Source organism: Drosophila rhopaloa, unplaced genomic scaffold (genome assembly GCF_018152115.1).
Source record: "Drosophila rhopaloa isolate 14029-0021.01 unplaced genomic scaffold, ASM1815211v1 contig_167, whole genome shotgun sequence".
Lineage (NCBI taxonomy): Eukaryota > Metazoa > Arthropoda > Insecta > Diptera > Drosophilidae > Drosophila > Drosophila rhopaloa.
Genome location: NW_025335047.1, coordinates 7,039,340 through 7,066,004, shown reverse-complemented (window position 1 = coordinate 7,066,004; position 26,665 = coordinate 7,039,340). Strand labels below are relative to the sequence as shown.

Sequence of the window (26,665 nt, the reverse complement as noted above, 5' to 3'; positions counted from 1 at the left end):
GATTTACTAAACACATCGGATTGTCGCCGGTTGGTTAATGGTTAATGGTAATGGTTGTTGTTCGACGCTCCACACTTCATGTTCATGTGCGAAAAGTCGCCAATTTGCTGTTTGTTTTTTTGGTTTTTTTTACTTGTTCGCTTTTCCATTTCATTTCGAGTGCGCCTGCGCACTTTTCACTGCGTTATTTGTCAGGTCTCTGAGGCAACTGTTTATGCCTCGAAACGCGACATTTTCCCCCGCCAGAGACATCTGCCAATCCTGCCAATTGGCGATTTCTCTTTCGCTGGAAAAATGCGGCAATAATCGTAAAACTTTAACACAAATATTGAGCGGAGTAATTATGAGACCCACAACTATCCACTTGGAAACTGCAAACTCGACTCCTAAGTGACTCGGGATGACTGCAACTTTCAGCGACTGGATTGATCGTTAGGATTGATCGCTTGGCCCGATTTCTGAGCCATGACGACCAGATAGAGGTGGACAGGAGAAGTTGGTCAATCCGGGGAGAAATTACTCGACTACATCCCATGGTCTGGCTTCTGATCATCCCATGATGCACTCGTAATCCTCATGAATTTCATTACCTCATCACCAAGTGCACGAATCTCTCAGATAAACATTACTGCAATCGTCAGATACAAAGATACAGATACAAAGCCCATTTCCGTTGCTGGCAGCCCTTTGAATTGATTAAGCCCCCCTTTTTATACCCTTGCAGAGGGTATTATAATTTTGGTCAAAAGTGTGCAACGCAGTGAAGGAGGCATCTCCGACCCTATAAAGTATATATATTCTTGATCAGGATCACCTCCTGAGTTGATATAGCCATGTCCGTCTGTCCGTCTGTCCGTCTGTCCGTCTGTCCGTCTGTCTGTCCGTCTGTCTGTCCGTCTGTCTGTCCGTCTGTCTGTTTCTACGCGAACTAGTCTCTCAGTTTTAAAGATATCGAATTGAAACTTTGCACACACCCTTCTTTCCTTTGCACGCAGTATATATGTCGGAACGGCCGGGATCGGCCGACTATATCCTATAGCTGCCATATAACTGATTGATCGGAAATGCCATAACTTTGGTGTTTATAAAGTTAGGAAGCTAGGATTTACTATGGGTTTTATATTTGGCCAATAAATCCGACCTACCAAATTTCATAAGGATCGGCCAACTATATCCTATAGCTGCCATATATCTGATTGATCGGAAATGCCATAACTTTGGTGTTTGTAAAGCTAGGCAGTTGGGGTTTTCTATGGGTTTTATATTTGGCCAATCAATCAGACCTACCAAATTTCATAAGGATCGGCCGACTATATTCTATAGCTGCCATATAACTGATTGATCGGAAATGCCATAACTTTGGTGTTTGTAAAGTTAGAAAGTTTGGATTTCCTATGGGTTTTATTTTTGGCCAATTAATCCGACCTACCAATTTTCATATGGATCGGCCGACTATATCCTATAGCTGCCATATAACTGAACGATTGGAAATGCCATAACTTTGGTGTTTGTAAAGTTAGAAAGTTTGGATTTTTTATGAGTATTAAGAATGCATCATAGGAATAATTTTGGAGAATATAATTATAGAGTATTCTGCAAGGGTATATCAACTTCGGCTCCGCCCGAAGTTAGCTTTCCTTTCTTGTTAATTCATTCCATTGTGGTGCATCCGCGGCTCAAATCTCTCACCTCGAGCTTCCGTGAAAATAATTCAATTTCATGCCGCATTATCAGGGGTACATTATGAATTGAGTTCTTATATAAGGCCCTCGAGGAAAGCGCTTCAATTTGTCTATATTGCATTGCGGTTGCAACCTGCAATTAAAATTCCGAATGGGCAACGTAGACATCACTTCGATGAGGGGCAAATTACCCACTCTTCTTAAACTTGGGGGCAATACCAGTTACTCTTCGCAGCGCAAAGATAAATAATGTTGATTATTCTCCATCACTAATAACAATGACCTCAGGAGAAACCTTCTATCTATAACAAAATTAGCCAACTATCACAGTTGTTGGCTTAAATATTATTTTACTTATTTGAAAGTTTTTCAGTCATGCATTTAGGCCCGATTTCTCGTCCTCATCGTTGGCTTATAGTAGTTTCATATTAGTTATTTCTAAGTTTATGATGTCTTGTAAAAAGGTTACCCTCAATTGGAATTCCAGAGTCCATAACTTTACCAAATTTAATCCGATCTCAAAGTGGCATACCTCTAAAGACTTCTAAATTGATTATCTAAATATCTGCATTCAAAATTTTCATTTTAGCGTTGATCAAATTGTTGACCCATTTTCATGTTAGTTATTTCTAAGTTTCCGATGTCTTGTAAAAAGGTGACCCGCTATTGGAATTCCAGAGTCCATAACTTTACCAAATTTAATCCGATCTAAAAGTGGCATACCTCTAAAGACTTCTGGGTTGATTCTATAAAAATCTGCATTCAAATTTTTTATTTTAGCGTTGATCAAATTTTTGACCCATTTTCATGTTGGTAATTATAAAATTAGTTGTTGCATCGCAAATTCGAATTCTTAAAATGATAGATCAAAATAATTTTCATCGGTGTACCAATACAAATAAAAATGCATCATAAGATACAATAGGTTTCTCTCAGTGAACCCACTCGGTGGCTCGGCACATCATGTGGCTGATATGCGCGGCTCCTTGACAGGCGGTTTGGTTCGTTTTGGTTTGGTTTGGCCAGCCGTTTGACAACAACTTTCACAAACTTTTGCCAGCCTGGTCGCGCGATCGCGATTCTTATTACAGAATCAGGTGCGGGACTCTCACTCTCTCTTTGAGTCACTGAACTGGCCACTTCCACTTGCAACTTGCAACTTGAGGCACGTTTGGTTGACAGTAAAAGTAAAGCCGCGCGGGAAAAGTGAACGCAATCGAAGGCGACCCACTTCCCGACCCAACAATAATTTGCCCCGATCTTTATCTTCATCTCTCTCTTTATTTTTTTTGGTTGGTGAGGGGGGGATGCTGCACACATATATTTTGGAAAATCTGTCGAGAAAAGTGGGTGGCCCACAGCCAGCAGCGGCTGTCTTCTGTCCCCTGTCTTCTGTCTGGTGTCGAGTGTCAGTCGTAGAAACAGAAATTGAGCCGAAAAACTGGCCGGACAAACGCATACGCAAAATAAACCAAAGTGGCCCAAACGAGCCATTGGCGTGACTTAATGATGCATAAATAAGCGAGGCCTTAGCTTCCAGACTGGGCTTGGCTCGGGGTCCAGCCAAAGATACAGATACTTCTACACCGGGAAATTGATTCAGAAAAATGGTTATTAATTTTAACAATTTCTAAACAGGAATGGGAACAAAATTTAAATTCATTAAATTCTTCAATAAGTTAATAAAACTCAAGAAGTTGCGGTTTAGCTTCTGTTCAGTTCAGTTCAAAAAGGTGATTAAAACTACTTACACCATTGAAAGGCATTTCCCTTACCGTAAACCTTATTTATTTATCCGACAAATAAATCAATTATGTATGGCATGTCCTATATAAGAAATAAGTATACTCACTATTTTTTTGAGTGTAGCTCCCGCACGCACCTCTATCGTTCAAAGCGGCTTAATTGCGCACACTGCCGCTGCGGGACCATTGAAAGTGAGCTGCTGATCGGGGGAAAAGAAATGGGTAAAAACAAAAGTGAGCCGCCGCCAAGATAACCAGAATTTCCAGCCAGACTCCTCTCATCCTTTTTTGGCAGTCTGTGCAGAATTTCATCGCTTTTCACTTTTTCCTGTGGGCTGAACTTTGGCTTGAGATCAAAGAGAGAGGCTGGCGCGTTTGTAAATAACCGATATATCTATAGAAAGCTTTAGAGGCCCCAATAAATAAATATATTTTATTACTAACACTTCCCATTACTGAACGACTTTGTTTTCCTGTTTACAAGACATATAAGAGATAGTATGCTTTATTATTTTCAAATATCATTTACCTTTACGGATTATTTTATTAGGAGTTTAATTTCGATTTCTTTATGTAGTTTGTAACAGTATTTAAAGCCCATTAAATATTTTATTGTTGGATTACTATTTAAACAAAATTATCGGTATTCAAAGTACTTGGCAGATATATTTAATATTCTTCTTGACAAATCTGTTTTATTTTTAAACACTTTATTTCAACCACTTTTAAAGAAACTTCACTTGCTTCGGCTTTCAGATTTATATATTTTAAATTGTTCATATCAATTGCGGACTTGATTTCAGTAATACCATAGCACATACACGTAAAGCACGATCAACACGAATAGCAGATGGATGAGGAAGAGCTCGATGGCCAGGGTGAGCAAGGCCAGGGGCTTGAAAGCCACATAGGTGATCTGGATAAACATGGCTCCCCCGCGATCTGTTGGGTCATTAGAGATGCAGTTCTCAATGGACTATCTACTCCTGTATGGTGAAGGTCAACTGCTTGCTGCGCGAACTCTCGAATCGATTGGGCGTGTGCATGCTGAGCATGGCGGAGATTCCGAGTCCCAGGATGCCAAGGAGCAGGGTCACCACGAAGAGTCCAGCCAGGATTGGGGCCGAAATGAATCCCACGCAATCGTAGACCTCTCCATACTCCTGACGTCCATTCAGCCACGGTTGCACCTGGTAATCCTTGATGAGCAGGCTCTGAATGGTCTCATTCCGGGCGGGATTCATGAATTTTAGATTCTCCGCCGAGCAGCGATACGAGAATCCCAGTGGAGCCGAGGGCAGGGTGTACTCATCTCCCCGCGCCACCAGCACACTCTTTAGCTCCCTGTACTCCACCTCCACATTGCGCAACGTCCAGGATCCCCGGATCAGCGTGAATTTAAAACGCAGCGCACACTTCTCCCCGTTGCACATGAAGGTGATGCTCAATCGACCATATCCCTTGGTTCGCTGATCGTCGAAGGTGATCTGCTTGATGTGCTCCTCCAGCTTCAGGGTCTCATTGGTCAGCCGGAGTTCCAATGCTTCACTGAGACTCAGCACCGCCTTGTTGCCCTCGGCCACGTAGATGAAACTAGCCTCGGTCTCCTCCGGACCCTCCGGTGCCTTGGGTTTCTCCTCCTCTGCCTCGCCAGCGGCAGCAGCCTCTCGCTTGGCCAGGAAGTGCGCCTCCTCCTCGCGGCTGGCCAGGATTCCCAGCACTTCTCCTCGGCCGTAGGTGTTCAAGGCTTCGTTGTAGACCGTCAAGATCTCCGCGTCGTCCTCTTCTCCGTGTCCCGAAAGGCTTACCACCTAAAAAATGAAAGTGGATTAATATTAGCCCCACAAAAAATAATAAAATAATAAAAAGCCTATAATATCATTCAAGCAAACAGTTTTATTAATATTCTTAGTAATAAGTAAATAGATAGAATAACTATAAATAACTCATATCACTTTGTGTGTTTATAAAAAGATTAAGATCATTTTGTTTGCCTAATAACATGCACGAGCATTTTATTCTACTATAAATGATATGAACTTCAACAAAATTTGATTGACTTGGCAATTATTTCCTATTAATAGCTCACAACTAACCTCAATGTTGGCATTCAGACCGAATGGCTCCGCTGCAAGACTCCTTTGCGGCATGTAAGTCCAAGCTCCACTCTTCACCAGATTCTGGAATCTGGGATACTTAGTTCCCTCCAGTCGACTGGTTGAGTTCCGCACAAAGACCACAATTGCCTTGGCCTCCGTGAAGAGTTGCGTCAGTGGGAGTTCCCTGCTGCTCGAGTCCACCAAAGCCTGGGGCTGCAGGTCAGACACCCTGGAGTGGCCCCACAAGATGAACGGTCCACTTATGGACGCAGTGCAGCTGCCAAATGCCAGGCACAGCAAGGTCGCCACGGGAATCAGCTGCATTCTGGAGTTAAATGGAAATGTGCGTCTTCACTGGGGTCTCTAACATCAAAGACTGCCTGCGTCGTTTGAACGAGGGATGTATGTATGTAGTGAAAAATCGATTGGGCACACTCATGCGCAGAAATAAATCCAAAGTGGTGGGTCTCTCTGAGTGGTGAGATATGCTCGAAATCCCAAGATGTAGGTCAGTTCTGAGTTATGTGGACCAAGTAAATCCACCACCATGCTGAGCACCATGTGTTTTATATATCGTATCTTGAAATCAAAAACTTTAAGAAAACCACATGTATAGCTATTTTGGAGCCAAGAAATATATATATAAAATAATAAGAGAACTACAATAATAAATACTGTACAGTTTTTAAAAATTTATTTATTGAGTATTTACAGGCATAAATAAATTATTTTTTCTAAAATATAAGCCCTCAAATTTACAGACATCTAGAAGCTATGACTACAATGATATTGAAACTCGATTTGAGTATTAAGTACAGAAATATACTGACAGATTTTTAATAATAATAAAATGCTATACAATTTACAGGAACCTAAGGGCTAAGCCGATGACTACGAAAGCTAAAAAGAAAGGCTTTGGTTCGGTTGGAGCTGAGCTTGTAGAGTAAAAACCGCCCCTGAAGTTTTTGGTGCCTGTTGGATAGATAGAATAAGTTACTCTATATTAAATCTTGGATTCTAGACCACTTACGTTTCTCATTGGTATCCCTAACTCCGCAGGTGCGATATGATATGGTGGCCTTTCGCTTTTGGTTCACGTAACCTGGAATAAACAAACTGGGAGCATCCAATCTACCGGCGGCTATCAAACGGGACATATCCAACTCCAGGCGATGGGCCAGAGGGCCCTTGAAGTGGATAATCATCTGGATGCAGGCGCCGCCATGCAGTTCCTTGGTCTTTCGGGCATCCACATCCAACATCCACTCTGGGATTCCCATCACGGATCGCAATTCCTCCAGAAACTGGGCACTATATATATATTAATATCAATTCAAAATTAGTTAAGGTACATAAAAGATAAATATTGGTATACTTACACCACGAAGCGAGGTGGCTTTTGAAGGTTTATGTATTTAATGACATTGTGATCGGGCTCAATATTCGCACAGGCAAATCGCTCGTGGGAGTGATCGGGTCCAAAGATCACAATGGATCGTCCAATGGCTCCTACAGGTGCCTCCAAAGGAAAGTTGGAGTCGGTTAGGACTACGCGTTCACCACCAAGATCTAATTATAGATATATTTTATAAGTATTTTGTTATGAAATTGTATAATATTCTTTTGGGTGGGACTTTATTTTTTATGGAGTTCAAATAAACTATCACTTACCTATAGTTCCCAAACGAGCGCCCACATCGCCCACGTAGCAGCGCAGAGGATTATCGGGACTGCATTCCTGCTCATACAGATCCAGCTACAAAAATAAATCCTTATTAGAATAAAGAACATACTTTCACCATAATTAGATAACTAACATTTAAAGGATCTGCCAGCTGTGTATAGTAGGGATTCCAAACGTATCCCCCAGCCACACAACGTGTGTTTGTGGGCTTTACGGCTGCATCCACTCCCACGGGATTAACAAAGATCTGCCAATTGTGGTTCCTCGTGGAGTTCCGATCGTTCTTTCCCGGATGCCGTAACTTCACCTCGATCACTGTCTCGGACTGGCTACCATCATTGTGGATCAGCTGCGTCATCTTAACGTAACCATAGGCATAGCCCGTGGGATGATGGAATGAGGCGATGGCTCTGAGTTCCCTGGCCTCGCTGGGACTATAGCCACGCTCCAAAGTACTAAAATTAGAGATTAAAATATGTGAACATCTTAACAAGAAGAGGGTTCCTTACCTGCAGGCCCATCTTGCATTTTTCTGTTTCTTCTGAATAACAACAGATCGCCCAATAATGCTGTTGTACCCGAATAGAGGAAGATTCGTGTCATTGTAAGCATCCTCGAACTGGGTGACTCCTTCCAGACCCCCGAATTTTCCACTCAGATCTCCCATCTCGTATTGGTCAGTGGTGCCCCTTCTAGAAGGAGGTGATGACTTTGGACTAACGTCGAAGGGATTCCAGTGGCCATATAAAGTGGAGGACTCGCAGGGAAAGGCTAAATTGGCTTCCACGGGAGTCTGGAATAAATTTGAATTTAATAAGATTAATTTAAAGAGTCTATGTAATAGAATAAATACCCTGTGAATGTGATAGCCAGTGTTATCTTGCAGTCCCTTAAGTTGCACTTCCACATTGCTGACATCGTACTCCGATTGCTGGGTGATCTCTACCCGACCACTAACAGTCAAAGGATCTCCGTTGGCGTACCACTCCTTGGCCACCACTTTCCTCCGGAAGTGTCCAATCACCGCGGAGCAGGCCAATCGTTCGCCCCTGGCTTTTGGCCCACTATCCTCATAGATGACCAGGGATTTCCCCAGGATGCCATGCCGACCAGAGAGCGGAAGATTTCCATCCACAAACATCCTCCTGCTAATTTTCTGGGCCACCCTTCTGCCTCCGGCGATGGTGAGTCTGCCCGACCTCGCATCCATGGCGCCCATTTGGCACATCGAGGGCAAGTTGGGTTGGCAGAAGTCATCCACACTACGATTGCCCCAGTCCACTCGGAAGGGATTATAGACGGGTCCTGCGGAGATGCAGCGCTGCTGCCAATCGTAAAAGTCCTTCCCAGGCGCATTACTGTGGATTGCCCAGCGGTGTTCGTAGGTCGTATTCTGAGTGGATCCATCCGCCTGGATTAGGTACTCAAATAGTACAGTGGTGTCCTGCCAAGGCTGCTCCGCCGGCTGTCGGAAGATCACACGACCCACCACAGGATAACGGAAAAGAACCTGAACATTAGATATAAAAAGTTAAATAGATTAACAAAATAATGTATTAATTCATCCACTAACCTGAGCCGTAACCATGTCCTGCTGATACACCCCATTCCGCTGATATTGCCCCAAACTAGAACAGCCCCATATACTTTTTGTGATATTTGAGACATCAGTTCTATTGAATGTGTATATGACCAAACTCCTCTGATCAATGCTATGACGTCCTTGAAGGGGCAGGAAGACATCCCAATAGAGGCCATTTAACTCGGAACTCGTTCCGGGCAAAACGTACTGATGCCAGTAACCCTTGTTGCGACCCTGCAGCTTCCCAGAGAGATCGCCCAAGGGATACTGCTCCTGGGTTCCATAACCGGGAGGCGGTATATTGTCATTTGTCTCGCGGGGATTATGCATGTCTCCAGTGGTCAGACAGTAGTCCTCGTGACCCATCCTTTGTGGCACTGGTGGCAGACTGTGTATCCGGAAGGCGGCCACATCTTCGGCAAACTTTCGACTGACATGCTGGGAAAGTGGTGCTCCCAAGGTGAAATTGAGGAAAGTGGGGTCGAATTTGGAGCGCTGCATGAAGGTTACTTCCCCCTTGACACCGCCGGAGTTGATGAAAGTTCTGCGGTTAAAAATAAAATAAATAAATATGGAATATATGGAATTTAAAATCCCTCTCACTTGTATGTCAGTGGTTGGACATGCCGAATCTTGGTACAAGCGAGATACGAATCCGGATGCTGGTTATCAAAAAGCACCAAGTAGAGGGTCCTGTGGGGAATGGTGAGATCTGAAGGCAACAGAGCCAGCTGAGCATCCCTAAAAACACTGCGCTGTGGCGAACGAAGAGAATTTTTGGCCACCCCAATCCTTCCAAGACGCGCATCTAGATCACCAATGCCATTTCCTGCTCCACCACCTTGGGGATCGAAAACCAGCTGCAGGAAGTTGCAGTTATCCTCGGTACGGTGGTGATCATGCTTAAAGATGTCCGTCACATAGATCTTCCAGTGGTGTTGGGTGAAAGATGCCGCTTGACTTTTATCCTCCTCCAAAGCCGGTGGTTGTTCCCTGATATGGTACAGATCGGAGTAAATCAACGTATCTCCAACAGCTCCTTCCGCCGGAGCCAACCAACGGAAGTGAACGGATCCGGCTACGGGTGTGTTGAAACGGGCCTCTGCCATATGTTCTACGGAACTTTGGATGGTGGTGATGGTGGCGCAAATCCTGGCATTGGAGTTGATCTCCGTAAGGACCAACGATTTGCCCCAGATTCCTCGATCTCCAATCAGCTGCATGTTCCGCTCCCATGTGGAAGTTTCATTTCCAGGGAGCACCAGGTATTCCAGATCCTCATCGAAGCTTACTACTTGGGAACCCAAGCGATTCAGTTCGCAACGATCTTCGGGATCGATATTAGTGTAATCCACTGGGAATCGGCGTACTCCCCAACTCCATACTTGATCGGGATACTGAAGAGTGGCCTCTAGACTAGCCTTGATTTCCACCCTGGTGGCATTCATTTGCCGGAAAGTAATCTCTCCATGCAGACCTCTTTGTGAGATATATGCGATCAGATGCTGTGCATCAGCTGAGTGATGAAAAATAAGAGTGAGAGTGTTTGATCGAGAGTGTGGTGAGTTATCACAAGGCTACACAGAGAGAAATTAGATTAACACCTAAATATAAATTAATATAAATATTTTTTTTGAATTCCGGGTTTTAAATATTGTATTCCTCTTTTGATAAAAAAAACGCGAATCTACAATTTGGTAAATAAAAATTTTAAGTTCAATAAAACAACTATTTACATTGGTTTACATTTAACTCGTAATGTTACAATAATTTATAGGTAAAAATCTATCTGATAGAACTCAAATTTTTGTCATTATTTTTCCCTGTGCACTTAAGTGCGTGGTGAGATGTTGCAGACACAGCCTGAGATACTTTCAATTTCTTCAGCCACGCAAGATTAGCATACAATGCGATCGATTCCCAGCACTTACCGCCACTTAAAAATGAAGTAATCCAGCAGGCTGCCGTGAACCACAAAAGGTGTCCCACTTGAGTCATAGTTCTGGTTTTCCCTCCCGGAATAACCAGATTACTGCAAAAAGTAATTTTCAATTGGATGTGGCAATCGTGGCTGACTTTCACATCGTATTGCGCATGCGTGCGCCTCGAAACTCGACTGAAAACTGAAAACTAGTACCCCGAAGGTTTCGGCTTTGGCCATCGACTTGGCCAAGTGTGGGGAGTTTGCCACTGCGCTCCGCTTTGTTGGCTCCCCAGTTTTATCGGTGGTTTTGTTTTGACCTGTAACTGGTTTCCGGCACGGCTCAGCTGAGTCAGATATTGCGAGGTCCATACCCCCGAGAGCCCCCTCCCCTGAGAAAGTCAAACTGCAATGGATTAGTTGTTTTTTCAAGACGACTCGCTTATGCTTTATTCCAAGACTTCGTCATCGTATCATCATCTAGTTATGTTGTATAAAAACAGTTACTTGTTTACTATTTTTGTAGATAGTTTTTTTTGTTAATATTTCTGACCGGGTTATAATTTGTTTAGAATTCTTCATTTTGCCGTGTATAGCTTAATTTATACTGAAGTAAAGATTCGATTCGCATTTAACAACTTGTTGCATGTTGCATTTTGAAATGGATTGGTGTGTGGTGTGTGCTCGTGTCGAGTGTTGAGTGTTGAGTGTAAGTAACATACATGGTATAAAGTGTGGCTTCTTCCGATCAGCCTAGGTACTAGTGGTTATGGGTACCTTATTCAAACTAAATCATCCAAACCCCCCCATCCCCACCCTGGGGGGGAAGAGGATCCTCCTCGAAGCTTCGAAACGCATTAACTAGAAACACTGGGTTGGTTGTTTGATCGTTTCTTCATATTTCAGATATCATATTGGGTTGTTGTTTTCTTTGTTTTGGGTGGTTTATAACGCTTTGATAGTTCATAAGCAGAAAGTTGTGGTAGTGGTGGTGATTAAGTTATGTAAATTCGCATTAAACAATTTGAGTGAATGAACTTAATGTTTCTTTGTTATTAGCCTAACTCTCGATAACTTGCAATAATATTGATAACTCATAACTGATAATCGTAATTGATATTGAAATTGAAACTGAATAACGAACGATAGATATGCATAACGATAAATATTGTGTTTATAGAAGGATAAATAATTGGCTCTCAGTTAAATGTCCCTAACAATAGTTTGCTATAGGTTTGCCTCTCTCTCTCCTGGTCCTGCGAGATTTAACGAACGAAAAAAGAACATCAAAACTCACAAAACTCGTTTAAAAACTCATATTCATATTCAAATTCAACTCGTGGGTCCGGGCCTAACGAATCCAGCCTGGCTACCCATCAACATCAACATCATCTTCATATTCGTCTTCGTCTTCGACCTCGTCCTCCCTACATCATCACATCCTCATTTTCATTATCATTTCGACCTCGATCTCGATCTGGTATTCATCTCTCTTTGGGATTCTTCAACGGGCAGCGATTAAAATAGACACGGCTTGGTTGTTGTTTTTAAGTTTTTTTGTTGATTTTATAGGTGTTTTTAAATAAAATAGATAGCATTTGTTTTATAAATTTTACGTGTAAAATTTAACAGTAAATCAACTAGAAAACTAACGCGTCAGTTCTTGCCGTGACAGTGAACGTGATCGTAAGTATCCCTAACTATGATGGACAGATACATGGTAAATGGTTCTGATCGCTACCAAAAGTTGCTGAAGAAGTTCAGTTTCAGTTGTGATCGGATGTTGCTGATCTTGTTGGTGGTGTTGGTTGTTCTTGGTGGTGGTGGTTAACAAAAAAGAGATTACAAGATACTGAGAATCTACATATGTAAACGAGCGTTTCTTTTAATTACGTTTATTATTACTGATTTGACTGATTGATTTAACGTTCTGATTCTGGCTGTAAGATGGATGCTGAGTTAGAAGTTAGGATGTGATCTCGGGTGCCTTAGGCGGCCTCCTCCTCCTCATCTTCACCCTTGCCGGTGAGCATCTCGATCAGGGCGGCGGTATCGATCTGGTTCTTGTCGTCGATCACCATCTGATCGTAGGCATCATCGACCTCCTTCATGGTGAACTTGTCACCGAAGTTCATGAGCATTTCGCGGAATTTGTCACCGTCGATGAGACCATCGTTATCGAATGTTTTGAAGGCAGCAATAACAACTTCGTCTTCATCGTTGGCACCGGAGGTGGCCATGCGGTTGGCGAACAGGGTCAGCAACTGGGTGAAGTTGATCGGACCCGAGGCCTCGCCCAGCATAGCGTCCAACTCCTTGTCGTTGGCGATCTTGCCGACGGAGTCGAAGGCAGCGCGCAGATCGTTCTTGCCAATAATACCGTCCTTGTCGGCATCCATGAGTTGGAAGGCCTAATCGATCCCGCACAGAGAGACAGAGAGATAGAAAGAAAGAGTGGGTTGGTGACTTGGTCCTTGACAAGTGCGATAGATGCTTGTACAATGGGTGATTGGATGGGTTCGGGATCGGAGTGGAGTGGAATGGAATGATAGATGTGGGTTGATAGATGCGCCCAACACTCACCTCCTTGAACTCGGCGATCTGCTTCTGCGAGAACACAGAGAAGACCGAGGAGCCAGCGCGCTTCGACTTCCTGGAGCCGCGGGATCCGCCCGACGCTCTCTTCGAACCAGTGGCGGATGCGGCCGGGGCAGGAGTTGCGGCTGGTGCCGGGGTTGCTGCCTCGGATGCGGCCTCAGAAGCGGTTTCGGAAGTACCACCCTCTTCCTTGGTCTTCTTCTTCTTAACCTTCTTCTTCTCATCGGCCTGGGGGAAGAAAGAGGGGTTAAATTAGTAGGAGTTGGGGTATTCGAGGGTTACAGAGTCGGTGGTCAGTCAGATGGTCCCTGTTTGGATAATCTTGAACTTTTAGAAAGTCAGGAAGTTTCCATTTGGAAAGTCTGAATTGAAAATGTATACTTTTTATGGATCTATCATCCAATATTCATTTCTAGGATGTGTAATGGAAGATTCTCCAGTTTGAAGGATGTTTCTTCATTTAAAAGTCATCAATTGAAATTGAAAGTAATCCATAAGAAGGTTTTCCATTGGAAAGGTTGCCCATTAGGAAGTTTTCTCGAATAGGCCAGAAAATATGTATCTGGGGCGAAAAGTTTTCCACTTGGCTAAAAATAGCCCGTTCGCATGTTACGTAAGCTCTTCGCCGTGTCGCTCGCTCCCCGACACGGATATCGGATTACGTTACTGACGCGTAACACTCGGATCGATCCATTTATAGAATTTTCTGCACTATTCTCACTATGAAAAGGTGAATTGGGGTCACCATGGAGTTATGTTCACTTCATATTCATATCTTCTTTTTGTTTCTCGAATGCAAATGATTCACTGCACTGATCGGTCAATATCCTTGCTGCTTATATCCAGTCACTGAAGGTCCAGTTCGGTTCGGTATTCAGTTCGGTTGATATTCCGGGACGTATCCTTACCATGGTGCTGAACTTTGATGTGTTGTCTAATCGAGTCGAGCCGTCAGAGCACACTGAATCTCTGGCTGATTTTATCGCCAAGACAATGATGTTTTAAGAGCTCGGAGGAGCTCTTCTTCTTCTACCCATTGGGGCACTTCGGCGGGGATTCGGCAATCTTCGGGAATTTTCGGGTGCCATTCGCTGTATCTGTGTCTGCAATATTCGTGATGCCTTTTTTAGTATCTGCAAGGCGAGGTCCGCCCAGGCGATCGGCGGGGTGGTGGCGGCTATATCTATATAGCTATAGCCATGGGGTATAGCCCATGGTGTAGCTGTATCCGAGTTGTTTACTCATCGGCCGCTGCTCTAATCAAAAATCTAATTTTAAAGGCAGAGAAAATGCTTTTGGCTTTGGCTTTTGGCGCAGAAGCCTATACATATGTTCGGAATTTATTTCGGTGCGATTCGGATTGGTTCGGCTCTCTGTTGTGGATACATTTCCCCATGTTCAGATTTTGTTTTGTTTTCTTTTATTTTGCTCTGCTCGGCCCATCACTTTTCTAGAGGCCACCCTCCCAAAGGTGTCCTCTTGCGCTGAAATCACCTACATTTCCCTTGGCAGCAGCACATACATATCCAACTTATAACATAAGTCTATTCATGCCTATATACTCGATGTTTTGCCTTGCCTATTTTACGTTTCTTTTTCTGTTTTCGAAATGCCCCGTACATTGTGCAATATGAAGAGCGCCGAGAATTCCAAATCTATAGATCTGTATACACACAAAGATCGGACGGATTTCGTGTCGCATAAATATCCAACGAACCCGATATTGAACCAGAGTTATTTTGGCCACAAATGTGGAATAAACATCTGACTTTATCTATATGCTGATAATCCATAGACATTGCATAACAATGCGGAGATTTTTGATTTTATTTTTTTCTATTTTAATTTCAAAACTTTGTTGTACCACGTCATGATACATTAACCTTCTTACTGCATGAATATATATACATATCCCAAATAAAATATATATTTTAAAATATGTTTAAAATTGGGAGAATTATGCAAATAATAGAATAATAGAATAAGTCAATTTTAACAAACATTTTAAATCTATTATGAACTGTTACGAAATATAATCCATATAGTACACATTTATTTTTATATAAATTCATATTTTATTCATAAATATATGTTTACTGTCCGAAATTGGTTGTTTTTCCTTTTAGGTTATTTGCGTTCTCCAAAATAAAAAATTAAATGATTAATAATAAGCAAAACATTCCAAGAAAACATATTTATGTGACGTCATTTTGCCAAGTTGTGTGTCATCCATTTTCATTCCCCCTTTTCTAGTGCAATAATTAATAAAGGTATAATGCATATATTGCTAACGGAAAATATATCAATTAATGATGGGATTCGTGTGAGAAAGCCTTCATAACTCATCGATCAGACATAATGAAAATCAATAGTGACTGCAGTCTTCTTCGTGCTCCATTGAAAGTGATTTTCTGCAAAAACTCATTTGGCGCTGCAATATTGGCACGATACCAGGCGACATTTTGGCCTATGGCCAAGCAAAACAAGAAGGAATACAAGGAAAACTACCCACAATATAATACGCAATGTAGCATTGAATATATGCAAAAAACTATAAATAGAACAAAGTGCAAAAAACGAGAAAGACACAGTCAAAGGAATGTTCAAATTAATGAAAACTGCGGCAAATGTATTCAATTTTCCAAGGTGCGCAAGTATCTGGGAATATTTATGGTTTTGACACTTTGGAAACATTGTTTATGGAGAGGTTAACAATCAAATAGGGAATATAACAGCCTACACATAACATTTGTTTATCTCATGGTTTTCTAAATTTAAACGCCAAATCATCTTTAACGATTTACTGGGTAAGTCTGTTTGGGTATACACAGTTCCACCTGATACATGAGCGAACTTGGAGGCTGCGTACTCGGGAGGTCGGACGTCATTGGGAATCAACTGTATTCAGTGCCCGCAACGCATTCCTAACACATCTGCGCACCTCTCCTCACGCCTTGGCTACCCGATGGCCGAAAATAGAAGTGCCAACGCGAACCACTGTGCTCCCCATCTCGATCTAAAATAATAGTTCGGATTATAGAGAAAGATCTTGGCCAGTCAGGTTATGACTTACCGCCTTGTCAAAGTCGTTGGACATTCCCATGGAGACGAGCACCGAATCTGGAGCCAAAGAGTGCGCCTCACAGATGGATCGGTGCACTTGCATAAGCGATACAAAATCCGGATTGGGTCCATTGCTGTAATCAAAGCCAAAAGCGCCAATAGTCATTATGCCCCTCAGGTTAAGATGTTTTAGGTTGCTCTTGATGAACTGGTAAAGCGCAGTAGCATCCTTGGCTGTGATTCCGCTTTTAACTAAAAAAATTTAAGGAGAGGAAGTAAGTATATTTAATTTGTTAGTTTAGAGTTTCCAAACTCACCGTCCTCGGCACTTGTGTTGATTTGAATGAGAACCTGCAACGGCTGCTCAGGAGCTGGTTGTACTTTTGACCAGGCTGCATCCAATTTGGTAGCCAGCTTCTCGCTGTCGACTGTTTGGATCATACTCAGGTTTGGCACCGACAGCACCTGTAAAAAGAGTAAAGAAGGAACCATATTAGAAGGAATAAATTTGTCGGTTGTTGTAAGTTTTATATAAGCTTTGGATACTTTGTAGAGATTATGAAGACAACCAATTTTCGAAGTAAAAGAAGGTTTTCAGATTTCTAATCTTAGATTAGATAAAAAAAATAGAACAAAATAACCCTCCCTTGTGGTTACAGATCGTTAATCAAATCTGAGTTGATTTTGTTAATCTTGCTGCTATGCAATTAAGGAATTAGAAGATACCTTAGTTGGAATATTTAAACTTTGGATTCTAGAGCCTTCAAAACGTTGTGGACTAAATCTTCGCAAAGGTTTCTACATATTCCAATGAACCAATCTATTACAGACTTCAATGACATCTCCAGATAGATTGAGTTATTTGGTTAAAACTTATAAACAAAGCTGACCTTGTTGATCTTGTTGCTCTGCATGTGACCTATGAAGTGCCACCTGATTTCGGGACACTTGGCCAGGATGTCCGGATGGCGGCTCTTCTCCTCCAGTTCCTGCACATAGTTCTCGCCAAAGTCTCTTTGTCCAGCTTCGTAGGCCTCGATTACGGCCTCCGCTGGTTTTGTTTTGCTTACTGCGACGAGAAGGGGCTTTGCAGCTTGCACTTCCTGAGAAAAAGATAACAATTTAAATATAAGAGATCATACATGGGGGCGATTCAGGATAATTCCACCTTGGGACGCTGCAGGAGCACCTCATCAATCCGCTTCAACACGTGCTGCAGGCCGGCTTTTACGTCGAACTCCGCCATTGTGCGCTTGAGCATTTAACTGCGAAGGGGTTAGTGGTAGATCTACTTAATATATAACCTCAGATAAACCGTAGTTATAATAGTAAACTTTACTGATAAGAAAGTTGCCCTGTAAAAATAAAAACAAAATTAGCACGGCTGAGAAATCAGCTGTTTGATAGTGTGACCACTGAACATTAAAAAATACTAAAATATACTCTCTATTTTCAAAAATAAGAAAATATAATTCCTTAAAAAAACGGGAAAATTCAAAGTCAGATGGCTGAAAGAGTATAAAATGGTCAATGATTATTATTAATTGTACATTTATTTAGTGTAGTCAATGCAGAGCAATAAAACTAATAAATAATACAAAATATAATAACTTATCTTTCTTTATATTAAGAACCATTTGATATTATTTCTACAATTGGAAATAATCTGTTATTTGATTTTGGGAGCCTAAAAATTTTTCCTAAATATAAATTGCAAAAAAAACAATATCCCATTGCCTTTGCCTTGGCAGTAAAGTGCTGCCGCATTTTAACCTTTCGAAACCCTGTGCTAGGGAGAAATGCCTTCACTGGGACCCGGACAGACTCCTCTACTTGAACCATGGCGGACGCCATCAGATGCGCCTGCGATTCCCTGAACTCCGTCGTGGACTACCTGGTGACCATGAGGATCTGCGAAATCCGGCATTGCCTCGAGTTCCTCGGAGTGGCACACACGGAGGTCCTCGCAGGCGTGGTCCTGTTCGTCCTAATGCAGTTCACCAAGTTCACGGCTGTCTTGCTGTTGGCCATTTTGCTGGCCTACGGAATATTCTACTTGGTAAAGAATGATATATTTATTTTAAGCCCATTTAACGGAAAAACTCGCAGTGGGACACCTACTTCCCGGAAATCAGTCAATTTGGTCACAGGGGTATGAAGATGTTCCGGAATGTACGCACCTCTGCCAACTTGCCGCCTTTTACCTCCGACACTGAAGAGAGTCCTGGTAAGTTTAGCTTAAAATATAGTAATTGAAATTATCTAAAATAAAACATATCTTTCTAGGAGAGTACTTCATTAGTCCAAAAGTGCAGCAGTACACCAGTGGCATGTTAACCCCGCCAAATGCTTTCCAAATGCCAACGCTACTACCTATGTTACCAACGAAAAACATGAGGACAACCAGCCTGCAAACAGACCGCCAACGCAAGGAAGAGGAAAACAGGCGAGGATCTCGGGGACGAGCTCACGCATCTCATCGGGAGTCGCAAGACCCGGGAAGACATCGCCAGGAGCGTCCTTTCTGGCGATCTGTTAATCCCGAACCCGAAAGGGAGCACCACTCCTCCAAAAGAGCCAGTGGAAGTGGTGGAGGCAGTGAGTCCAAGCGGATGTCGAATGTCCTGCGAATCCCGAATATCACCAGTGGGGTGGTGGACACCAAAAGACTTCCCGCCATGACCAGTGAGCACCTTAAACGGCTTCCCAATATAACAAGTGGAGAAGAAAGGAGAATCCCCAAAGAAACTAGAGGTTCCAACGAATCCAAAAAGCAGCATAATTTAAACAGTCGAGAAGCTATGGAGACTCGAAGGGCTCAAAAAATAACCAGCGACACAAATGAATCGCGAAAATTACCAAACATTACTAGTGGTGAAATGAAGGAATCCCGACGAGGTCAAGGAGTAACCAGCAATACCAATGATTCTCGACGATTACCCAATATAACCAGTGGGGAAGTTAAAGAAACCCGAAAGAGTTCACATCCACGAGGAGGTGGTGAATCACGACGTTCATCTCAAGGTCATAGAGATGGCGGAGGTGGTGGCGAGTCTAAGGCCCGTCGTCCTTCGGATAAATCCCATCCAGCCCAAGGTCGACGACCGGAGGAGCAATCGAAGCAGCGACGGAGCAACAATGGCCATTCCGGAGTGACTAAGCGGCAATTTCCGGAGGATCACTACGAGCGGTTGAAGATAGAGAACCGGGAGTACCAAGCCCGCCGTTTGCAGGCCAGTGGTCCAGCTGTATTCCGTCAGATCTCAAATAATCCCACCTTCGAAGGAGCTCTACTCACCAAACAGGATAACTTCATTGCAAGTCATCGCCAAGGCGACAGACGTGAAACCCAAAGGAAATCCAAATCAAGTAAGTAAACAGGAGGATTTATCACTCACAAACGTATAATATTTATGTTTAAATAGGTAACCAGGGCAAGGATGACGATCATCGGTACAGAGCCCAACCACATCGCCTGCTAAATCCGATACTTTAGAATGGACAGAAGCAGTATTCGCAAAAAGTCCACATTTCAAAGTGGGGCTGACAAGTAAGAGCATAAAATCACCCTATAAAGGCCATTCAAATTAATATATTCTCCAAAAGCGCTTCACAAACCAGCACTGAATCAAGAAAGACTATCCAATTCGACGAGTATCCCAAGACAATAGATAGTTGCGATGACACCGATGAACGGTCAAGTGAAAGCTCCTCAGAGAGCACTGTCAAAACAAAGCCGAAAATAGATATAGTAAAGGATAAGGCACCAGACAAAACGCAGAAACAAGAATCCAGCCGTGAACAAGTGAACAATCCAAGGGAGTATCCCTTTGTTGTGGAGATACCCGGGCAAGAGGAAAAAAAGAAAAAGGGGTGCTGTTTTGTCAAATCAAAAGACAAATTAAGCGAGCAGAAAAAGAAGGAAAAAAACTGAGCCCAATTTCTATGTTTATCTAAATTCCTGTGTTTCCTAAACAAAATAAACACGGCAAAGGCATTTTGTAAAAATATTTTGTAATACTTTTTGTAAGACGAAATCTTTAAATTCATAAATAAAGATATGGTATTACCTGAATAAGTTTGGCGATTAAAACTGATGTTTTGGGTACCAAATACAAATTTTTAAATATATTTCTTTATAAGTAATTGCATCTGATTAAAGTCGTACTTGTGAAAAATCATTTTAAGATTTAAAATAATAAAAAGCTAACGTTTTATGGGCAGCACTTATCCACCAAATCGACTAACGCATTCAAACAGCTGTTTTGGTATTTTCTAGTAGCCATATGGACGAAGTTGGCAGCTCCATTCGTATGTTTTTGTTTTGCATAGGGATTTAGAATAAGCAGCATTCCGTAAATTATAAATAAAACCCACCATTCAAGGCTAATGCCATTCCGAATACTTTCAACAAGATGACCATCTTCAATCTGTACATATTTGATAAGTTCGGAACGCTACTCCACTACGCAGAATGGAATCGCACGAAAAAGTCGGGAATCACCCGAGAAGAGGTGAGTTATAAATAAGGAATTCTACGATTTTTATTTATTAAATCTGTTTATTCTCAGGAAGCTAAACTAACCTACGGCATGCTCTTCTCAATCAAGTCCTTTGTGAGCAAGATTTCGCCCCATGATCCGCGGGAAGGATTCCTCTACTATAAGACCAATCGTTACGCCCTACATTATCTGGAAACTCCCTCGGGATTGAAGTGAGTTTATTTAATAAACTAATAGGATAAATAGGAATTAGAGCATCTACAACTGTATGCATCTATAGTGATCTTATCAGTACCAGTACCAGTGCGTTATACTTTTGCAAATGATGTTAAACTCGACTTCACCTGCATTCATACATCATATTTAAAAGTCTCAAAGCTTTAAATAATTTTAATGTAAATTGGTAATCCGTTTAAAAAACTAACTGCACTCTCTGTAATCCATACAAAAACCCGAACGGAATTAACTGAAAAGTTGTAATTTAATACTGTGTGACGTCACAACTTGTCTAAACGCAATTAGATTATGAAATGTTCCACGTTAAGTATCCGGTTTCATTGAGTTGCTTAATTTAATTTCCCATCAAAACCCCATATCATTTGCCGTTCTCCAAATATAGAAAAACTGAAATATCATTGACTCTATTTAAGGGGCATTCTTCGTTTAACCTTAATTTTAAATACTTAAGATATATGAATCTTTACAAAAATCTATTCTTTTTCAACAGATTCGTTCTCAACACGGACACGACGGCAATCAACGTAAAGGAGCTGCTGCAGCAGATGTACGCCAAGGTGTGGGTGGAGTTCGTGGTGCGGGATCCACTGTGGACACCCGGCACAGTGGTCACCTCGGAGCTGTTCCAGTCCAAGCTGGACGAGTTCGTCAGGCAATCCCCCATCTTCGGCATTCGCAATATTTAAGCAAATAAATAGCTTTAAGCTCATATTCCCATTACCAAGCCAATAGCGAATGCTATGCAAATTTTGAACTCGGAAACTCAAAGGTCTATGTCATTAGCTCCGAATTGCAAATTACGCTGACAAGTGCTCTGAAATGCAGCCCGCGAGATCCGGGCTCCGGAAATGGTATGCACTTAAAAATTATCTGCGGGGCGGCGAGAAAAAAACTGGCCCCAAAGTTGCGCAAGCCCTGTCTTTTTCTGTTGTCCACTGTCCACCGACCAGCACTGACAAAGGGGGACAAATGTCAAATCGGTGACTGCAACTCGGAGTTTTAGTCAGTTCCACGAACAACTGATAAACTGAATGTCTGAATAAATGACTGACTGAGCGGGTGCCGCTGCAGACTGGTAGGGATTACACGTTGAAAATTAAATGATTTTACGAAAAATCTAATCTTAGAAATATCACAGAATCCGCTTCCAATGTCTTGAACAACCCCGAAAACTCTATGACTTCCACACTTGCCTTTGACTTTGGTAGGAAGAGCTTTTAGCGACTAGAGTATAAAAACTTAACTGATAAATATTTGATAAGATCAAATATGTATATGATTTCCAAGGCAGTTAAAATTTGTTTTAATCAAATAATTTTATGGCTTTTTTTGAATATTAATTAGTTGATAGAGATATTAGGGTGAATATTTAGCAAGATGAAAGTGATCTGATAAATGATGTAAGTTGTCTTGGCCCTATTTTTGCACGTGTAACTGCAATTTTTGAACAGACAGCTGAGCTCGCGTCAAGGGTTTTCGCAACTATCCGTTGAAGCCGAGGAAAATGAAAATGATTTGCAGAATGCATCCATAATCGGGGGAGCAGCACGTGAAGTTGAAGCCGCCGAAACCAGTCGCTTTAGCTCCGCTATTGCGGATCCACAACGGCAGCATGAACTAGCAAATATACAAATATGGCAATACACAGATACCGCTGTGAATGCTCTTTCCTATACCACCGATGTCTCACTTATTCAAAACTTTGTGCAAGTCACCAGACATTTGAACTAAATATGTTTTGTATGTTTTAGCGCTCTTTTTTTTTCTTCGCATTGTCTTTGACGAATTTTTAAAACGGGTTTTTAACATTGCAAAAGCCGCTGGCGGGACAATAAAAATGGAACCACAAAGCGGTTTCTTTTCTCCGCGATCGAAGAAATCAATTTCAAAGCCAAACGTCCAGGCCGAAAAGCACAAATAAATCAAACAGCTAGGCCGGACATCAAAAGCAAATGATGGAACCTATGGACCACCGAAATTTGGCCCGAGAAAACCCGAAAATACCAACGAACGCACGCACAGGTTACAAAATACACATGAAGGTGCCCTTTCAAAATCCGGCAATTGCATAGACATAGGCACTCAAACCCATACCCATAGATTGGGATCTTTAGAGACCAGTTCCAAAAGAGAGGCTGCATATCGGTGTAGGTATAGGTCTTCGATGGCATCGCATCGGCTTCCAATTAACCGTGGATCTGGTAGGGATTTACGGGGTCTCCGGGGAAATCGGAGTGCCGGAGACGAAGCTTTCTGTTTCCATTCGCAAAAGTTACGCAAATTTCGGGTTACTCGTCTGTGGTTTTCGTCACCAACTCCGGATCCGCGGCAAGGTTATTAACGGTTTGCTGGTCAGCGCTTAGGAATTGGAAATTGTCGCCCGGTCACGTCATTAAATGACCGCTATCTTGATTGCTTTACGACCGCTGCAACCTTTTCCCGTGCGTAATTAAAAGTTTAACGAGCAGTTGTGCCGGGTATTTAGTTGATTTCCCCGGGGAAAGAGAGACAGCAATCTTGAGAGAAGACACCGCCATGCGACCACCCACACGAATCTCGTGTGGCGATCAAGGCCCTTTGGCCAACCGGAGGCGGACCTGATCTGCCAGCATACCCATAAACAAGCCCATCGGCAAGGCACATTGAAATATTATGCAAATTCATAGGCCTAGCGCTGACCAAAAATGGTTGTTTTGCCGAGCCAAATTGGGGGAAATGCTCGAAAAGAAATCTCATATATTTCGCATAAATCTTTAGATATCACAGTCAGAGTTCAGGCAAGGGCAGTATTGTTTACCCCCAAAGGGATTTGGGTTGCCTCACCACCGATCATTTGTTTATCTCCCACTTGAAAACAGAAAAATATTAATTAAAATTAGCTAAAAATAGATACAAGTATAACGAACGTAACTAAGCTAAATATTTAAGAGTTCTGGAATGAATGAAAATGTGAACTTTGTCCACAGCAGAATCTAAATGAAAGTGGAATAACACGTTTTAAGGTCATCGATTATAAAAGAGAGATCCAAGTTCTTTGCGTAAAATTCTAGAAAACCTTCTAGAATATTCATTTGATTTGACCCGATGGACAAGCCTCTTATTTAAGTTGTTGGAAACAGAGCGATGAAGGCACATACAACATATGTTATACTAACTAAATAGCTAATCTTAATCCTTGGTAGTTTGTTTCCTTCCCTACGAAACATTAATTTGTACTTAGTACTTGATTATGGAAACTAATAAAAAGGCAATAATAAAAAACATGTAATGTTCAGACCCTAACCCAATGAAAACCATAGAGCTGCTAGAACGAACTGATCTAAATAAACGGAAGCATATTGTGAGGAAAAAAAAATGATTTTTGGCATGGTCTTGGTTTTCAGAGCTGGACGAGTTTTCAACTTTTCCAATGAGTGGCAACCAATGGTTTGATGTAATCCCGGTCCAGCCCCTCTGGGGCAACCTTCAATTAACTAGGCCCACAAAAATGGGCCAAATTGAGTGCTCGTTAGGTGTCCACTGGCTCGTCACCAATTAGGTGGCGATGACAGCCAGACAGCGCTAATGAGATGACGATGACACGATAGGGTCTCGCTTTTTTGGCCAATGCTTGAAGTGTTTGTATTGGCAAAGCACTTGACCTTCCCAACAATTGGTGTATAAGTGAACAACACTTATAAAATAACAGGAGATTGTTCATATGTTTTTTCCATTCGAATGGTTTATCCTTTCAACTGAAGGATACAAGAAAGTAACCCTAATATTATATACTTTCCTAAAACTTTAGGGTAATAAAAATATGTATAAAATATTATAAGATTGTTTAAATGATTTTCCCTTTTTAAAATGTGTTATCCTATCAACTAAAGTATTACAAAAATACACCTCCTCGAAACTCTTTCTAACCAACACTTATTTAATTTTCTGAATATCAATCAAGAAATAATTATATATAAATATTTATAAAATGATCAGATCTTTTCTCTGTAAGCCTACAAGTCATGAAAACAGAGTGTGGCTTGAGTAATGAAGTTTTATGGTAATCGGGAATTCCCATCCACTTGATGCAAAAAGGGCGATGCTCCAGGAATTCCCCTTGAATGTCTGATGTCTTGAACCTTTTCAAGGTTCTCGTTCTTGAGATTGAGTTCGGTGTACGTGCCAAGTGCACGTAGGCCTGTCTGAATAGAGGAACTGAGGGGCAGATGGGGCATGTGGGGAAGTTAGTAAATCGATTAAGGAACTAGTATAGTCACTGCGTCTAGTCGCGGTTCCTTGCGTCAGTTCCTGTGACTGTACGATGACACGATCCCCAGATTGGACGCCTCTTTCGTCACGTAGTCCAAAGTCGAGGGAAACCTGTTGGCGCCTAAGCAACGACTAACTCCGCCTAGTCCCGCCTACTCAGTCCACTTAAATGTGTAAAATAGTGATTTAGATGACGATGGTGTTCATAACAATGGCAAAAGTCGTTTCCATTTCCCATTCTCATTTCCATTTGCATCTTAATTTCGTCACAGCCTCAAATTGTCATTAAGTGTGACCTGTAAATAGTTTCGTTTCAGTGGGTGGGTGAAAGGGAAATCTCATTGTGGGCTTACGACTTCAATTTGCATCTAAACTATATATTTTAAGACGAAGCTACTTAAAGTGGGCGATGTTTTCACCTACAACAATGCCTCGATGATTGTTAAGATACACTTAAAGTAGGGCCTTTGCTGCACTGATTATCATCTTTTTTTTGTCAACCTTAAATATGGGTACATATTTATTTTAGCACATTCATCTTTTATAAGATGAGATGTTTTTGTGCAATTATTGTCAATGCCCTTCTAGGAAAGCAGATAAACAAATAATGCCTTGAAAACGTTCTAAATTTTGCAAGTCGTAATATGTGTAAAGTTGTACCTAAAGATCTTACGGACTACGGAATTTAGAGTGTTTTCAATAAATAATGTTGACTGTAAAATAGCACTAAAACGTCTAAGCTAACAAAAAAATTAATTTAAAATAGACAAACCTGGGTGTTACTTAAATATGGAAAAGTATCAAAACATTTTGTCACTAAAAAACTCATCTTTTAAGTGTTTGGTCTTCATTTATATTCTGTTAATACTTTTGAACTGCCATGGCTATATTTATTTTTTGACTCACTAGCAAATATAAGACTGAGTTCTTATAATGGGTTTGCTTATCGATTTCACAACTTCAACATTGACGTCAATTGTTGATATAGGCTAGGCTTGCTTATATTTAAGAATATATATTCAAAAACAGTTTTCGCGCTTCTTGTTTACTTGAATTGATAATGTTCAAAGCTTCCTAGTACTTTGAAGTTGGCAGCTTCCTAGCCGGATAATTCCAGATTTAATGGAAGATTTGGTATTAGACGTAATGGACGTAAATTGTTGATCTCAGGTAAAGATTTATTCAAAAACTGTTTTCGCACTTATGGTTCATTTGAATAAGGAGGTTTTTTCCAGGCACTAAAAACTTTCCAAGTTCACATCTTAAGCTCATTACAAAGTGAATGGGATTACTTCATATTTTAT

General features: G+C 41.7%; 6 protein-coding genes across 7 annotated transcripts; 2 read left to right on the top strand and 4 right to left on the bottom strand.

Annotated features, from left to right (window-relative positions):
- Positions 1-3,903: 3,903 nt before the first annotated feature.
- LOC108054047 lies at positions 3,904-5,921 on the bottom strand. Of its 2 annotated transcripts, XM_017136797.2 has the most exons (3): positions 5,524-5,921; positions 4,428-5,238; positions 3,904-4,363 (listed from the first exon to the last, which is right to left on the bottom strand). In XM_017136797.2, the coding sequence occupies exons 1-3, from the start codon at positions 5,848-5,850 to the stop codon at positions 4,227-4,229; spliced, it is 1,275 nt and encodes a 424-aa protein (XP_016992286.1). In that variant the 5' UTR covers positions 5,851-5,921; the 3' UTR covers positions 3,904-4,226. The 2 variants fall into 2 exon arrangements, with proteins under 2 accessions (XP_016992286.1, XP_016992285.1); XM_017136796.2 differs by having other exon boundaries at positions 3,905-5,238; positions 5,524-5,876.
- Positions 5,922-6,198: 277 nt separating this feature from the next.
- LOC108054043 lies at positions 6,199-12,479 on the bottom strand. The gene is made up of 10 exons (XM_017136792.2): positions 10,724-12,479; positions 9,396-10,308; positions 8,784-9,336; positions 8,064-8,720; positions 7,720-8,003; positions 7,344-7,665; positions 7,198-7,282; positions 6,906-7,095; positions 6,557-6,837; positions 6,199-6,498 (listed from the first exon to the last, which is right to left on the bottom strand). Exons 1-10 carry the CDS (start codon positions 10,788-10,790, stop codon positions 6,389-6,391), a joined length of 3,462 nt encoding a protein of 1,153 aa, XP_016992281.1. The 5' UTR covers positions 10,791-12,479; the 3' UTR covers positions 6,199-6,388.
- A 113-nt stretch (positions 12,480-12,592) lies between these two features.
- Positions 12,593-14,318, bottom strand: LOC108054044 (myosin regulatory light chain 2). Its single transcript, XM_017136793.1, has 3 exons — positions 14,220-14,318; positions 13,297-13,539; positions 12,593-13,124 (listed from the first exon to the last, which is right to left on the bottom strand). The coding sequence occupies exons 1-3, from the start codon at positions 14,220-14,222 to the stop codon at positions 12,702-12,704; spliced, it is 669 nt and encodes a 222-aa protein (XP_016992282.1). The 5' UTR covers positions 14,223-14,318; the 3' UTR covers positions 12,593-12,701.
- Positions 14,319-15,908: 1,590 nt separating this feature from the next.
- Positions 15,909-17,781, bottom strand: LOC108054048 (pyridoxal phosphate homeostasis protein). The gene is made up of 5 exons (XM_017136798.2): positions 17,543-17,781; positions 17,265-17,477; positions 16,692-16,839; positions 16,385-16,626; positions 15,909-16,327 (listed from the first exon to the last, which is right to left on the bottom strand). The coding sequence occupies exons 1-5, from the start codon at positions 17,633-17,635 to the stop codon at positions 16,259-16,261; spliced, it is 765 nt and encodes a 254-aa protein (XP_016992287.1). The 5' UTR covers positions 17,636-17,781; the 3' UTR covers positions 15,909-16,258.
- Positions 17,782-18,091: 310 nt separating this feature from the next.
- Positions 18,092-20,438, top strand: LOC108043148. Its single transcript, XM_017121713.2, has 5 exons — positions 18,092-18,433; positions 18,484-18,601; positions 18,661-19,743; positions 19,800-19,924; positions 19,981-20,438. Exons 1-4 carry the CDS (start codon positions 18,215-18,217, stop codon positions 19,868-19,870), a joined length of 1,491 nt encoding a protein of 496 aa, XP_016977202.2. The 5' UTR covers positions 18,092-18,214; the 3' UTR covers positions 19,871-19,924; positions 19,981-20,438.
- Positions 20,439-20,678: 240 nt separating this feature from the next.
- LOC108043149 (trafficking protein particle complex subunit 1) lies at positions 20,679-21,837 on the top strand. The gene is made up of 3 exons (XM_017121714.2): positions 20,679-20,888; positions 20,946-21,088; positions 21,604-21,837. The coding sequence occupies exons 1-3, from the start codon at positions 20,790-20,792 to the stop codon at positions 21,797-21,799; spliced, it is 438 nt and encodes a 145-aa protein (XP_016977203.1). The 5' UTR covers positions 20,679-20,789; the 3' UTR covers positions 21,800-21,837.
- The last annotated feature ends 4,828 nt before the right edge of the window (positions 21,838-26,665 follow it).